The sequence below is a fragment of the Chiloscyllium plagiosum genome, chromosome 34 (genome assembly GCF_004010195.1).
Source record: "Chiloscyllium plagiosum isolate BGI_BamShark_2017 chromosome 34, ASM401019v2, whole genome shotgun sequence".
Taxonomy (NCBI): domain Eukaryota; kingdom Metazoa; phylum Chordata; class Chondrichthyes; order Orectolobiformes; family Hemiscylliidae; genus Chiloscyllium; species Chiloscyllium plagiosum.
In genome coordinates, this window is record NC_057743.1 from 24148341 (window position 1) to 24165049 (window position 16709).

At 40.4% G+C, this 16709-nt stretch overlaps 1 protein-coding gene across 4 annotated transcripts in view; it reads left to right on the forward strand.

Annotated features, from left to right (window-relative positions):
* The window catches only part of LOC122540344 (segment polarity protein dishevelled homolog DVL-1-like), a 125478-nt gene that overhangs the window by 97495 nt on the left and 11274 nt on the right, over positions 1 to 16709 (forward strand). For all 4 annotated transcript variants that reach the window (XM_043675922.1, XM_043675923.1, XM_043675924.1 and 1 more), the window contains 7 exons: positions 10433 to 10526; positions 10883 to 10952; positions 11843 to 11982; positions 13719 to 13795; positions 14392 to 14459; positions 15310 to 15459; positions 16157 to 16288. In XM_043675922.1, coding sequence (XP_043531857.1) covers positions 10433 to 10526; positions 10883 to 10952; positions 11843 to 11982; positions 13719 to 13795; positions 14392 to 14459; positions 15310 to 15459; positions 16157 to 16288 — 731 coding nt within the window. The remainder of the gene's footprint in view (positions 1 to 10432; positions 10527 to 10882; positions 10953 to 11842; positions 11983 to 13718; positions 13796 to 14391; positions 14460 to 15309; positions 15460 to 16156; positions 16289 to 16709) is intronic.

The window sequence follows — 16709 nt, forward strand, 5'->3', positions numbered from 1 at the left end:
TCAGGTAAACAAGCAGTGCATCATACACATAAGAGGACAGATGATATATTATTATAGATAGTAGCAAAGATGATGCATTGTATATCAGAATTAGAGGTTATGCAATTTGCAGGGAGGAAACTGGGTGATATATCACCTGCCAGGCTTGCCTGTCTGATGAGGGCAGAATGAAGGTGATTACTTCTATTTGTATCTGAGATGCTGATCTCCTTGTCATGCTGTCTCCAGTTAGATTTGTCATTGGCTCTGGTTTTACAGACCAAGTAACCCTTTTTGTGTCGTACTGAAATTTAATTGCCAATTCAGTGTTCTTCTATGACAAGAAGTACTTGAATTATTGCAGACAGTAAGGTTACTCTGGTTACTTCAATAACCTCCTTGAACATGACTGTAACCATTGATAGATTATTATTCCTCCATGATCTTGCTGGAACCATTGAGTTGTTTAATATCCTTGCCTATCATCTCTCCTTGATTGCAGTCTGGAACCATTCTTAATTCCTCTCTTACCTCACTGTAACCCTAACCCCTCCAACCAAGGTTTATTCATGTTTCTTACATAACCTCCAAACAATCTACTTTTGGATCCCTGCTCTTCACCATGTATCTGCTGCCCCATTGGCAGCATCATGTTCAGACATGTCAATTTCTGCATGTACGTAAACAACACGCACCTCTTTCTCTCCACAAAATTTTCCTGATGTCTTCATGTCACTTGTTTTCAATCTGCTTCTACCACATCTGATTCTGAATCAATCATGAGTTGCTATTTTAAATATTGCAAAGATTGAAGCCATTGAGTTTAGCCTGACTATAAACTCTGTAAGCGATTTCCAACTCCATTTCTTTCTTAACATGTGCTTACGTTTGTTTGAAACCTCAAATTCTAACTGACCCTGAACTTCTGTACCATCATAATCAACCACCTACTTCTACTTCTATAATGTTACCCATCTCCATCTATACCTCAGTCTGTCTACTACGAAAGCCCTCATCCAGGCATTTGCCACCTCACACCCCTCTATTCCCCATTGCCATCTTGTCCCACCTTCTATCCACAATCCTCAATAAACTTCAACTCATCCAATATTCTTGTTATCGGTGTCCTATCCTGTACTCATCTCTGCTGGGTCACACAGGCCTGTTAGCTCCTGGCCCCCAATTACCTGCGATTTAAAGCTTTCCTATTTGGGTTAAATCCTTTCGTTGTCCCCCTCATCCTATCTTTGTAATCTCCTCTGGCTCCAAATTCTCTTTCCCCTTCATTCTGGTTCTTTAACTCTACTATCTTGTGTATTTTCCTGTGTGCCGTCACCCGAGGGAGAGTTGGTGACATAATGGTAATGTCACTGGACTAGTAACCCAGAATCCCAAGCTAATGTTCTGGGGACATGGATTTGAATTCTACCATGGCAGAAGGTGAAATTTGAATTCAGTGAAATCTGGAATAAACAGCTGACTAATGATGACATGTAACCGGTGCTGATTATTGTAAAATGTCATCTGATTAATTTTATCTTGTCTGGCCAACATATGACTCCAGGCCCACAGCAATGTGTTTAACTATCTTCTGTGCAATTAATGCTGCTCTGGTCAGCAATGCCCAGATGCCATCAATGAATAAATAATGAAAAAAAATTTGCCTACACTCTTCAACTCCATGTTTCTCTCCTCTTTTAAGATACTCCTCAAGCCCAATTGTTTGATCAGGCTTCAGTTTTTAAAATATTATCTCTGCATTGTCTTGGAAATTTTGTTAGAGACAATCTATGGTTGTATCGTTGCTACTGTAAAAACACTTACTTTTGACAGAGAAACTGTAAATTATGTTGAGAAAAATCACTGATGGTTACTTTGGAAGAATGAAAATTAATCAGGATTTAACCAAAGGGCTGTCCTGGACTCATGGCTGGACAAAGCAATATTTCATGTTCAACCATTAAAACTTTACTTCTGTGTCTTTTGATAATATTGTGAAAAGATACCCTTTCTGCTCATTAGGTCACATGGTCACTTCCTGTCAGATTCTGCCTGATTATGTTAAGTTTCATTCGTTCATCTCTTCACTTTGTTGGGTTTTTTCCCTCCCCTTCTCTGCTCAAGATGTTCACTTGAATTCAGGGCCTGGTGATAACGACCCTGTCCACTGATCAAAAAGTCAGAGGTAGCCCTGCCTTGTTATGGGGCTGATCTGATTTTATGTCTGGGTAGTTAGCTGCCTGCCTTTGGGGCCCTGAATTTTTAAGAGAATGGCAGAATATCATGACTGGTGTACCACAGGAATTGATGCTGGAACCTCAAGTCTTTTCAGTTTTCCTTCTAGGTGGACAAAGTCACGGATATGAAAGATGCTGTCTACGAATCCTTGGTGTGTTGTTGCAGTGCCTCTTATAGATGGTACACAAGGTGTCAGTATTCCAGGGAGTGAATGTTGAAGGTGGTAGACTGGCTTCTATCAAGCAGACTGTTTTGTCCTGGATGATGTCAAATTACTTGAGTGTTGTTGAAACTGCACTCATCCAAGCAAGTGAAGAATGTTCCACGATGCTATTGAACTGTGCCTTCTAGATGGTGATCAGGCTTTGAGGATACAGGAGGTGAGATAGTCGCTGCAGAATTCCTAGCATCTAATCTGCTCTTAATACCACAGTATTATATGGTTGATGTAGTTCAATTTCTTGTCAACTGTAACCCCTAGATTTTTTTTTATTGGTGGATTCAACATCCGGGAGAGATCTGATTCTCGTCTGTTGGAGAAGGTAGTTGCTTTGCACTTGTGTTATACCTGTCACTTACCAGTCCAAATTGAATCTTCTCTCGGCCATGCTTCATTTGTGCACAGATTGCTTCATTACCTGCAGAGGTGTGAATGGTGCTGATTATTGTGCTTTCATCATCAATGATCCCAACCGTTGACCTTATAATGAAGATAACGTCTTTGCTGAAGCAGCTGAAGATTGTTGGACCTAGAACTCTACCCTGAGGAATTCCTGCACTGATATTTTGTGGCTGATAACCATTTTTTTGTAACTCCAGCAACTGGAGAATTTTCTTCCATAGACTTTAGATTTTCTAGGGCTCCTTGATTGCATACTCTGTCAAATGCTTTGATGCCAAAGTCACCCTCTTTGCTTCTCTTGAGTTCAGCATTTGTCCATCTTTAAATCAAGGTGACAATGAGGTTAGGATCTCACAGAACCCAAAGTGAGGTGTCAGTGAACAGGTTATTGTTGAGTAACTACTGCTTGATAGTACTGTTAACAACACCTCCCACCTTTGCTATTGATTGAGCATAGATCGATAGGGCAGTAATTGTCCAGGTTGGATTGTCCTGCTTTTTGTTAGAAATACTGGACATATCTGGACAATGTTTTGACACTGCTGGAAAATGCCAGTGTTGCAATTGCACTGTAGCAGCTTGATAAAAACTTATTCTCGAGCAAACTCTTCAGTATTATTACTAGGATGTTCTCAAGTGCCAAAGCCTTTACAATATTCACTGAGTTTAACCATTCTTGATACCATATGGAATGAATTTAGTGAAGGCTGGCATCTGTGATACTCGGGACCTCAGGAGGAGGCTGAGATGGATTGTCCACTTGACACTTCTGGCTTCAATTGGCTTACAAATGCTTCAACCTTGTGTCAGTTCATCAGAGCAAAAGACATCATTGAGGCTAGGAATACTTGTGGAACCCCCTCCTTCAGTGAGTTGTTTAATTGCTTGCTACCATTCACAATTGGATGTGGCAGGACTGCAGAACTTAGATCTGATGCGCTCGTTATGGAATCACGTGGCTCTGTCTATCACTTGCTGCCTCCTGTGTTGCATCTTCACCAGATTGACACCTTTTTAGGTATGCATGGTGTTGCTCCTGGTGTATCCTCCTGCACTCTTTATTGAACCAGGGTTGATCTGCTGGCATGGTGTTAATGATAGAATGCAGTATGTGTCAATCCATGAGGTTACAGATTTTGTTTGGGTACAAGCAGTAGTCACTCAACAATAACTTGTTTACTGACACCTCACTTTGGGTTCTGTGAGATCGACTTCACTCCTGACCTCATTGCCACCTTGATTTTGATGGTGGCCCACAGTGCACCACGTGTGCCCAATCTTGAGTTGCTAGAACAAAATCTCTCTCATTCAGCGCAATGGGAGGTATCCTTGATGTGAAGATGGGACCTAGTTTCCATAAAGACTGTGCAGTGGTACCTCTACTCATAAATGTCATGGACAAATGCATCTGTGACAGACTGATAAAGACGAGGTGGTGTACCCTTCTTGTATCCCACAGAGTGCGACCCAATCTAACAGTAGTGTCCTCTTGTGGTGCTACCTAGGCACTCGTGGTGATGGACATTGAAGTTCCCCATCCAGAGTACATTATGTCCCTCTGCCACCATCAGTGTTTTTTTCGAGTGGCACATAACATGGAGGAGAACTGATTGATCATCCAAGGGAGATGCAGTAGGTGCTAGTTAGCTGGACACTTTCTTGCCTGTGTCTGACCTGACTTCATGAAACTTCATGAACTCCAGATTCAATATTGAGGACTCCCAGGGCAATTTCCTTCTGACTCTACATCACTGTGCCATCAACTCTGCTGGGTCCACCCAGCCTGTGATATAGGATATACCCTGTGATGCTGATGTCTGGGACATGGTCTGATTTCATGAGAATTATATGTCAGGTTTTTGCTTGATTGCCTGGAGAGTGCTCTCCCAAATTTGGTATAATTCTCAATCTTAGTAAACAACACTTTTCAGGGCCAACAATGCTATGTATATCCTTGTCATTTCCATTGCCTTGGTCACTGTGGTGTGGTCTTTTTGGTTTTGTTTATTTTGTTAAACTTCCTAATGCATAGGTACACTGAATGGCTTGCTAGGCCGTTTCAAAGGGCATTGAAGGGTTAATGTATTGTTTTGGTCTGCATTCTCATGGAGGTCAGACAAGGTGAATTTTCCTTACCTGAAGGATTTTAGTGAACCAGATGGATTTTAATAACAATCAACAATGGTTTCCTCATCACTATTAGACTCTTTCACTCATCAGTGAGTCAGGACATAACCATTACCTGCAAAATTAAGAGATTTCCCTGATTAGCTTTGCAAAAACCAACTATAATTCTGAACATCTTGGAAAAAAGCTCCAGTTTCTTTTGCTTCACTTCCATGACCAATCATCCAGTTTCACTTCAATTAATCTCTTGCATCTTTTTCCTGGCTCAGTACCATACCAAACAGTTCTTAATGGCGAAGGTAAACATTTTTTTAGGAGGTGTGAGGTATTTAGTAAATCATGGTGTTTACTGGTAGTGGAACACAAACTTTGCTTTAATTCCTTCTAACTCAGCTGGCTGTTATCTGAGGAAAGAGACAATGGTAAACAGTCTCCTGAATGTTCACCTTCACTTTGCCATAGAAAATACGCCAGTTTGGAGTGAGGCTCTTGGAAGGTGATTAATTGACCTATTGCTTCAGTTGCTGGAGATTTCAGAAACCTCGCTGTTTAGACTGACATAAATCCAGCAAATTTAAGCTCTAATCAGAAATTTGAGCTGATTTTACATGCCAAGTAGCAAGTTTATCTAAGTATAAGCTGAAAAATATAAGTCATGTAAGTTAGGGGAAAGGACCGGAAAGTGGACATGAGGAATGTCAGATCAACTGTTTTCAATGGTGGAGCAGGCTCAAGGAGACTGCCTACACCTATTCCTATTTTTTATGGTCTTATCTTACAAGAAAGGAAGCCTTACTAAAATATCCCCTCACCAAATGCTGTGTAGAATCTGAGTAAAGTATTGTAGGGAGGCAATTCTCCCTAACTGCCAAACTTTATTGATACAATTTTCCTTCTCAGTCAAATGACTGAAAATCTCGGTTTCGCGACAGGACTTGATCCTCTCATCCTCTCAAAGGTAGTTCATTGACCATGAAGTATTCTGAGTTTCCTGAGGATGAGAGGTTATTTAGAAATTTAAGTTTTCCTTCCTTGTTGCACAGAATCCAAACCAAATTTAACATTTGTACATAGAATTCTGTAAAGCTTGCTCAGAGCAGGGCATGAGCTTCATCTACAATATGAAGTGGTTGTTGATGCCGTCATCTTATTTTGAGAGTTGGGGATCAGTTGGTCATTTGCCTGGACTGGTGGCTTGCAATGCAGAGTGGCACCAAAAGCATGGGTTCAGTTCTTGAACAGGCTTAGGTTACCATGTGTGACTTTTTTTCTACCTTGCCTTCTTGTGAGGCATGATGACCCTCAGATTAAACTCACCACCAGGTATCTGTCTCTAATGAGCGAGCAGGCCTATCGTCCTCTGACAATAGCAACTTTACCCTGTGTTATGTTCCTTAATATCAAACTAACTCACACATACTGTAGACCCCATGTACCTGTGGGTGATATGTATCTGTGGGTGATACGTTCCAAGACCAAAAGTAGCCCGAAAATGCAGATAGGAGCGAACCCATTCATTTCAATGGGAAATTTACTTCCTGGCAGCCTCCTCGTCCCTGATTCCGGAAAGTTCCCAATAAAATGTTCAGGTCACGGTAAACCACAGGTAACTGAAATTGTGGAAAACGATTTCGCAGATACGGGGGTCGCCCTGTACTTAGTGAGTTGAACCTACTTGAAATCTCAAGTAAATTTATTTAACACTCAAACTGATAATTTGTCATTACACAACAACTTTTGTACACATTCTTAGTCTAGTACACTGCTGCTTCACCTCCTCATGACTGCGAGTCATGTGGTGTAATCCTGGTCCTTAGCTTAATAGCATACTTAAAACAGTAGTATAACACTGCATTATCTAACCCCCTCACTGCAGTTTTGCATTTTATTTTATAAATCAAACTATCTTTGTGCTGACCCATCTGAAGGTGTAATTCATTTAGTGCCACACCCCAGCCTTTCCTCCATTGCTGTAAAATTCTTATTCTGATTGTTCTCTTCTTCTCCTGAAGGTGCTGACTCTTCTTGGGGTTCAGCTCCACCTCCTCTCATGAAGTTGCAAACTCTCATTGTGGTTCAGCTCCCCCTCCTCCCCTGAAGGTGCTGACTGATACTGACGTTCAGCTCCTCTCCTCTCTGAAAGCCACTGTCGTCTTGTCTCGGTTTGGTTTGCAAGAGAACCAGTAGCCTTATACCTTATTTAAGTGAGAATTGAAACAGGTATTGCTCTCTAACAGAATCACAGCCAAAGCCATTCCTGTCTCCTGTATGTCCACACTATCACACTTTGCAGAAGAAGTACTGGATAGTGATGAGTTGCAAAAGCAATGGGTGGTTTCTCCTTTCTAGCCTGGGCACTGAGGCCAGTTGCTACCATAGACTAAACCAAGGTGGAGCTTGTAAGCTTCTGATAGTAGAAATGAGAATGTTGTTCACAGCAACTTTCCCAACTGAGCCAATAGAAAAGTGGTTGTGTGTTTAATAATGCAAGGAAGATATGAATGTTTTGTAGTTAAAACTTTCCCGGTTACTTGTTCATTCTAGGACTTTACTCGCCACTTCGGGTTGAGTTAAATAATTTTGAAAGCAGTTTTAATCCTTTTTATTTCTGTTTAATTATCTTTAGCTATAAATCTTTCTTGACTATTTAGAACTCTTGCTAAATTGAGTTTTCAACAGGGTGCTGATTTGAGCTTTGTAAAATAGTGATTATTGAAATCAATGTCAATCCCCATCACAGCAGACTGAAATAATTGATATGTTTAGGTTTAAGGTTGAGAGAGTTTTTCAAAAGTAGTCAGTGAAAGGTTTGTTTGATATTGAAAGTGTACAATTGATGTTGGGCTTAGAGTCTGTGTCTTGTTTGTTTCTAAACTTATTGTATCGACTGATACAACCCAGAGAAGCTGTTCAGCCTAATTGCCTGTTCCAGCTCTCTTAGAGAGCTTTCAAACCTTGCTGCGTCTCTGGCTTTTCCCTACATTTCTGCAAATGTTTTCCCTTCAAGTATTTGTAGAATTCTTTTTGATAGTTAAGACTGCATCTTCTTTCAGCCTTTATAATAGTACCTTTCAGGCCAAAGCAAGTCAGAAACAAAACATTCCTCCATTTTTTTCTTGGTTGTTCTAAAGCTGCATATGCTGCAATGACATCACTAAATAGCACAAAGAGAGGGGAGGTGACAGCCTAGTGGTATTATCGATGGATTGTTAATCCAGATACCTAGGTAATGTTCTAGGGAACCAGGTTCAAATCTCGCCACAGCAGATGGTGGAATGTGAATTCAATAATCAAAAGAATGTCTGGAATTAAGAGTCTCATGGTGACCATGAACCTATTGCAAATTATTGGAAAAAACCCATCTGGTACACTAATGCTGTTTGGGAAAGGGAACTGCCATCCTTATCTGGTCTGGCCGACATGTGAATCCAGAACCCACAGCATTGGTTGACTCTTAACTGTCCTCTGGGCAATTAGGGGTGGGTAATAAATACCCGCCGAGCCACTGACACCCTCATGATGTGAATGAATAAAAAAAAAGCATGTGCTTCGTATCACTCTGTCATTCTTCAATGACCAAATGTCGCAGCCAGTTTCAAACATGGTGCGATTGTTCCCCCATGTCACCTCCTCATCAAACTTCCAAGCACACATTTGCAGTACTGCCTCCAAATATGTCTCCAGGCTCTCTGAACTGTCCCTGCCAAGGCAGCTGGGTGTGATAGCAGAAACTACCTCCATCTCCACATTGTCCCAGCCCACTGCACATGTGCACCCACTATTGGGAGCATATGCATATCCACTGCAGCTGCTGTCACTGCACACAGAATGTGGTGATGTTAGTGATGTATGCACAGACGCAGGCTGTGACATCAACAGACTAAAATGGGCTGCTGAAGCATCTTTGCATGCACGGGGCAATATTTCATTCTGGATGCTGTCACCTTAAATCTTAGGATCTTTTTCAGTATCTTCCCCATCAGTGTAAATATTTGCTTCTTATTTACTTAAAATTTTTCATGTGTTTGAACATATCTATAAAATCTCCCCTTCATCTTTCTGCCATATGGAGCCATATAGAATCACAGAATGGTTCCTGCACAGGAATATCTGTGGCTTGTCATATCTCTGCCAGCTTTCTGCATGCCCCACTTCACTGCCATTTCCTTGCAACCCTGAAAATGTTTTCTGGTGTTTATATAACTCCACATCGAATCTTCCCTCCACCACAATCACCAGAGCATTTGCATAACCTAACCATTCATTTCCTAAAAAAATGCTTTTCCTGAATTTTCAATATTGATTTTGTGCCATTCACATTGGATCAGTGTCCTCTGCTTGTCAACTCTTCCACCAATGGAAGTGTTTTCTTTCTATCTACTCTGTCTAGAACCTGCAATATTTTGAACATCTGTCATATCTCACCTCAACCTTCTCTTCCAAGGAAAACACTCCGAGCTTCTAGCTACATGCCTTAAGTCCCTGATCCCTGGAATATTATAATAAGTGCTTCCTGCACTCTTTCTGAGTTGCTAATATCCTTCCTAAAGAGTAGTGCCGAGAATTAGACACTGTACTCTTGTTGGGAATAAGATCCATTATAACTTTCTTGCTTTTGTATTAAAGAGGATAATATTGGTTTCCGCAGTCTGTCTACATTATTGCTATTCTCCATCCCTGGTATCATTCCCATAAATCCTCTATGCACACTCTCCAAGACATTGGCATCTTTTTGAAAATGTGATACCCAGAGTTGGACAGGTTGCTCCAGGTGAGTCCTAGCCAGTGATCTATAATCAGTTTGTGTTGCTGTTCCATTTTTCAGATAATACTAGAAGCAACCAACACCAGAAATGAAAACAGAAAATATTTAGTAGATCAGACAGTGACTATACAGAAGAAACAAGTCAATGATTTGTTTCCCAGAATAGAACTATAAATAAGCCTACTAGAACCTTGGGGATTAAACAATTTCATGTTTGGGTCGCAGCTTGGTAAAGTTCTTACACTGACTGCTATGTAGCTCCAGCATGAGTAATTATTATTTTGTACACCAGTTATTCTCGAGCTGAGTGAAAAAGCTTCACCAAGTATTCCTCCAAGCAATTAGAGGCCTTTGAAGAGAAACACTCGATCAACTGAAAACTCTAGAGGAATAGTGGAATTGAACGACTGTCACTGTTGAGAGGCAATAAGTTTGGGGAGGAGACTTCCAAATGCACATACTTTTTAAAAAAATTGCATGTGTCAGTCCTGATGCAAAGTGGACAGTTTGATAGATAACCTGGACTGGGTCTTGATTGTCAGTTGCAGTCCAAGTTCTAATTCTGTACAAAGTTAGAAACATGATAATGGTGTCATTTTGCAGCTAGATGTTGGTCTTGTGAAGCATGTGATAATATGATATGATCTGGGTTTAATTCAGTTCTATGCAGACTGCTAACTGGACTTCCTTTACTCCTTCAGGTTAAGTAGCTCAGTGGAGCAGAGTGCTTCCTCTCGACTCATGAGAAGACATAAACGCAGGAGGCGGAGACATCGCATGAAACAGGTGGACAGGGTAAGATTGCAATCAGCAGCTGACACAATATATGGAGGGAAGATCACAACACATCATCAAGATAATCAAGAAATTGATCACACTGCTGCATCCAGGAATTTCCTATATTAAAATTTGCTGTCTTGTTTCTTACATTGCAACAATTATTTCTCTTCAAAAATACTGAATTGCTCATAGAGTGGCATCCCGAGTTTGTGAAATGCATTAAGTATAAAGGCTTAATTTCTTAGAAATATTTTAAAACATTTAAGTAGTTCTGAGAAATAGATGTTTCTTAGAGAAATGTCAAGAGACCAACAGAATCAAAATGTTATACTTTGTTTCTTTTAAACAACCAACTATTTTATGTCATACAGTCCTCGTCGTTGAGCAGCATCACAGATTCCACTATGTCCCTCAATATTATCACCGTGACACTCAACATGGGTGAGTGACTCTTATCTTTTACCAATGTGTAGGTGAAGGTGAACATAATGTGTTAATGGCCGTGTGAAGGCAGGTGTGTTCCCGGAATATGTATGTAATAATCAGATTGGGAGGCAGAATGAGGGCTATTACCTATTACCCATGAAGTTATGGTGTTTGTGGAGGTCAGTAGTGGGAGCGTTTATGGATGTCAGTAGGGGAATGTTTATTGGGGATCTATTGGAATATGCATTGAGCACTGGGTGAAGTTGATTAGGAAAGACAAATGATATTCTTTGCAATTTTGTTTTAATAAATGTGTGTTAGTTAAATTTAAGGAAGTGAATCTTTATTGATTGAAATATAGAATCTTGTTTTGTTAATATACTAATCTAGCAATGGACAAGCAATTTGGTATACCCCTTCAATAGGCGAGAGTGAGGACTGCAGATGCTGGAGATTAGAGTTGAGAGTAGAGAGAGGAATGATTCCTGATGAAGGGCTTTTGCCCGAAACGTCGATGTTCCTGCTCCTCGGATGCTGCCTGACCTGCTGTGCTTTTTCAGCACCGCACTCTCAACTCATATCCCTTCAGTAGCCTTAATACAGATGTAGAGTATTCGAAGAACCAGCACACACCCAATGTTCAGCTTGGTTTATAAATGTGCATAAAACAGCTTTTATTTGCAACAAGGTGAAATAGTTTAATTATCTCTGAATATGTCATTTGAGAACTGCAACATATAGTTTAGTGGCTCTCCTGGACGTATGATGACTGCCTTGATGTCCTGTTTTATTCATCGTTTATCCTGCCATGTAGTTGAAGACTGTTACCTCCTCCATTAAGTCAGGATCTTTATCACTGACACAAACTTAAACGAACTGTAATTTATTTTCCTCCTCCTTTTCAGAAAGATACAATTTCCTGGGGATCAGCATCGTGGGTCAAAGTAATGATCGGGGCGATGGTGGGATATACATTGGGTCAATAATGAAGGGAGGTGCAGTGGCAGCTGATGGCAGAATTGAGCCTGGTGACATGCTTCTGCAGGTCAGTGTCTTCACCTCTACACCATTCCAAATAAAACTTTTAACTAAGAGCGAAATATCTCAAGCCGAAGTATACCAGCTGCAGCCTTTAGATCTACGTTAAATACTACTGCAGCTATGGTAATCATGTCAGTTCTTCTGTCGGTAGAGTATTAGTTCCGGATGATATGTAAGTTTTATTCTGTATCCTGCTCTGTAGAATTTCTGAAAGTAAGCCCATTGTTGGATGATGAAATTTCTGTGGGTCACAAAGTGTGTGAAGAGTCAGGTCCTGACAGAGGCCACAGTTATTATGGATACGACCTACCAGTGATGATTATTAAACAAAAGCATTTGTGTTGACAAAATAAAACTTTACCTGCCCAATATCGAGATGCTTCTCTCCTACACCCTCTGGGCATTGAATCTTGTTGACCTTTCCCTTTATACTGTTGTTTCCTTGGAACTTATTTATCTCCTGGTCTCCTGCACTCTGAACATCATCCCTTCCCTCTGAATGTTTTGGCCGAGGTTCAACTGTCCACTGGTTGAGTCCTGGCCTTGATCTGTAGTGAATTACGTTGTCGTTTTTGATACTTCCCTGTAGTCTCCTGCATTTGAACTTCCATCATTATTTGTTAACTTAAATAAATGAAACCAGAGCTTTTGATGGTGAAATGTCTACGGTATGTGTATCTGCATTTTTTTTTTACAGCTTTGAGATAGTTCTTGGTTTGGTATTTCAGGCCACTTAAGTGTCCAAGCCCTTGCTCCCTTTAAACAAGACTGTGCCTTTGCATTGTTAATGTCTAGGAAAATTGAAATGAATCCAGGGATTGAATAGGGAACCCTTATTATCATATTTTGTTTGGCAGGTACAAGATGTGCCATTGCATAGCCTTTCTCGGCTTTGAAGTTGTTAGAATAAACACTTAACCAGACTGTGGTTTAGACCTTGACTGGTAAACAGACGTAATACCGTGTCGATGGAAGGAACGCATTGCTTTGCAGTAGTTACAGGTTTAACTATCAGTCCTTTAAATGAGAGAAAATATCAGTCACATCTGCAGATTTCACCTTCAGTGTAATTTGATCTGGACCTTGCTTAGCAATTTATTGCTTATCTGAGTTTCTCAGGTTTATCTGATTTTTCTAACTGGTCGACTCAATTTGGAGGCAAGCTGAGACATATGTTTAAAAAATTTGACTATGACAAAGTGCAAAATTTATAACTCACATTTATCGCTTTATATGTTAAATACCAGAAATATCAGTGATTTTTAACTGCTTTGCAGGAAGAATGAGCTAACCTCTATTTGTCAGTGTTTTCTAGTTGACATTAATCTAGAAGTGACATTCAAATCATATTATAGGCAAAAGAAGAAACTTGTGTAAAATACTCCAGTATATGGTGATTCATCTGCTTCCTGTGGATCATATCACCCAATAAACTTGCAACGATGATGGATAAGTCACTCATTCTATTCCTTTGGCACGTCAGTCCAAACATTGGATGCCTTTTTGCACATCACTGCATAAAATTTGAAGTATGTTCAGCATAAGTGAAAAGCAACTTTGAGGCATTAATTGTATCTCAAGATCCAGTTAGTTTAATTTAAAACACTTATGGATTTTACCTAAAAGCTGACATCCCTGGGATGTTGCCATTGTCTCCCTGGCTCATGTATGATTCTCTTTGTTGATTGCTAGAGTTTAGCCAGCCCCTTGAACTGAACAGTTTTCTGTTCTATGATTTAGGTCAATGATGTCAATTTTGAAAACATGAGCAATGATGATGCTGTGAGAATTCTTCGGGAAATTGTCTCGAAACCTGGGTAAGTTATAAGTTTCACTAACCTCCATGTGTGATTAAGAAATGTTTTGTGAAGACTGGGATATGGCTCAGGGTCACCCTAAGCAATAGCAATAAGCAATGGACTACTGCATGGAAGGTGATGACCTAGCAGTGAACTCCTCACCAAGGGGCAGAGGTCTAAAACATTTTTTCACCTTCCCTGTTCAGGTTTGTTTTCCTAATGCAGCACCCCCTGAAGTTACTTAGGGTAGAACAATCAGTTCTACTTTGGGACCAGAAATCCTACCACAGTCTGCCTGCAGAGGTGTTAATCCACGAAAATTAGATGGGTGGTACTACAGGATCACAGCACCATTACTGGTCAAACACATGTTAGCTACCTATTCGAATATAGCAGGTATCTCGATTGAATCCTACATTTATCCAATTTCATGCAGAGGGCTGAGATCAGCCTGGTTTGTGCACTCAGTTCTTCACACAATGTTCCATCTCCTCCCTGAACCATAAGGGCCTTCAGTTTCCTTTTTTCTTGATTCCTGGACAAATTTATCAAATCCTCTGTTTGTGTAATCTTTGCAACAGTTCGTAACTGTTTCACTATGTTTGCTTCTCCAGACCTATCGGCTTAACAGTAGCCAAGTGTTGGGACCCCACCCCGAGGAGCTATTTCACCATCCCCAGGAGTAAGCAACACTTTCAGCATTTTAACTGTAGTAGTTCATAAGGAATAAATGTTGACTTGGCTGATGTTTTTTTGGCTCTGTGAATGATAGCTGTGTTTCATTCGAGCTTCTCTAGCCTGTGAAGGTCACAGCTACAACATGTGTTTAAATTCCAATTTCTAATTTTATTAATAATAATATCAAAGTTTAGTGTTTGTTTAACTTTTCTAGAAATTCTAGTTTTTTTAATTAAAAATCCTACAGGGCATTATTTAACATTTTATTTCTGCCCCTCTGGCATTCCTTTTCTCTGTAATCGTTTCCAACTGTGTGTGTCTGTATGTCTGCCTGTCTGTCTCTCTCCCTCTCTCTCTGCCCTCCTCCCCTTAATTGTGCCTCTCCATTTGCCTTTCCCTCCCTTTCTCCCTCTCAGTCTCTAACTTTGTGCCTGTGCTTTATGGAGAAAGTTAAGAAATACAATGGATTGCCTACAACACCAGCCACAACTTGCCTTTCATTCCAGCATTCCAAGGAACTTAACAGGCATGTTATTAAACAATATTTAGACTGGTTTACTCAGAATGTGTTATTTCAATTTGGACTGTACTGTTACAGTATGTAAACCATTGAAGAAGTAGAGCAAGCTCTGTTAGGTACGTCAACCATCTCTAATGAGCTTCTCTAACTGCTGCTCTCTGGAGCTGACACTGCAGTTGTCATTGTACCTGCAGCATAATGCTGAGGTGTGATATCTTTCTCTCAGCTGCTGATGAACTTGTACACCTTGAGTCATAAATGTACAATTTTGTTGTTCTTTTCATTCTGAGTTCAGCTCTTTGTCTAATCTTCCTTTGGTCTTTTTGTGTTGTAGCAGAACCAGTGAGACCCATTGACCCAGCGGCCTGGATCTCTCATACTACTGCTATGACAGGAACATTTCCTCGCTATGGTATGAGCCCCACCACCAGTGCCATCACTTCCACCAGCTCCTCACTAACCAGCTCCGTCCCAGATTCAGAAAGTAAGTAACATTTCAGTTTTGGGATCCTCTATGCTCGAGCCTGTCAAGTGTATAGGAGGTGGACTGCTTGAATGGTTCACATTTATATTGGCGTGAGGTCATGAGGCTCTCTAGTCTTGTCTCTCTGTATGTAACATTTAAGCCATAATTTTAACTTGAAGAATGTGCTTAGGACATGCCCTATCCTGAGGTTTTGATGGGAAGTGGAAGCCCTCTGATAGAAGCTCAGTGGTACAGAGGGCTTGAGGCTTTGGATGGTGGACAGAGGCTCTTCTGGGCCAGAGGAAATCCTCTCAAAAACTTAGAAAATAAATTTTACCTTGACCTCTGCCACCTACTGGTTTGGGACTTGCCCTAAATCTCATGCTGTGGGACAGTAGCATTAATGATATCATATCATAATGATATCATTTCCACGTTTAGTAACTCTTCCACAGTCAGTTAAGGTAAGAACCAATGTGATCTGATAAGTGGAGTTTTTATACAGTTCAGCTTTGATTTAATTGAAGGGTGAAAGAAAGCTCATTGGCTAAACTATTGTATCCCTGTTTGGTGGCACGTACTAATTTTGATTTTCCAATAATCCCCTTACCACTTTTAGTGTTCCTATGGAATGTGCAATATTGGAATAGATTCTTTAATATTCTGATAAATCTGAGGATCAGATCCTTTTATTTTTTTCTGTTAATTTGCTCAGAGTATGAGGATACTCCACTCACAGTTAAGAGCGACATGCCTGTTATTGTCAAGGCCATGCAGTTGTCTGACTCGGGGCTAGAGATCCGTAACCGACTGTGGTTGAAGATCACCATTTCAAATGCTGTAATTGGTGAGTATTTGTGTCTCTGAGACTGTGTTCTCATTTTAGACTGTGTTTGTGTCAATAATGTAGAGAACATCCCAAATCAGTGAGACTCACTTTACTCTAAAAACAGGCAGTATTGACATTCTAGAGCTTGTACTCAACATCCACTATTTTTGGAATAGGTCTCATGGGGCTTCCCCTCAGCCATGTTCCAGAGTCTCTCTGTGGTCCTGCATTCTATAATACATGCACGTGGTCCTGGGAAATCACCAGCTGGCGTTTTTTATTTTGCACATAATTTCCATGTCTGGATTCTGATTGTAATTTAAGTTCTGCTTACTGTTTGCGGTTATCCCTGAACATCTTGATTTCACTGTCATTTTAGGGAACAGCTTCACTTGGTTTAGCCATGTTGAGTTGAATTGAATTGAATTGGCTTTACTGT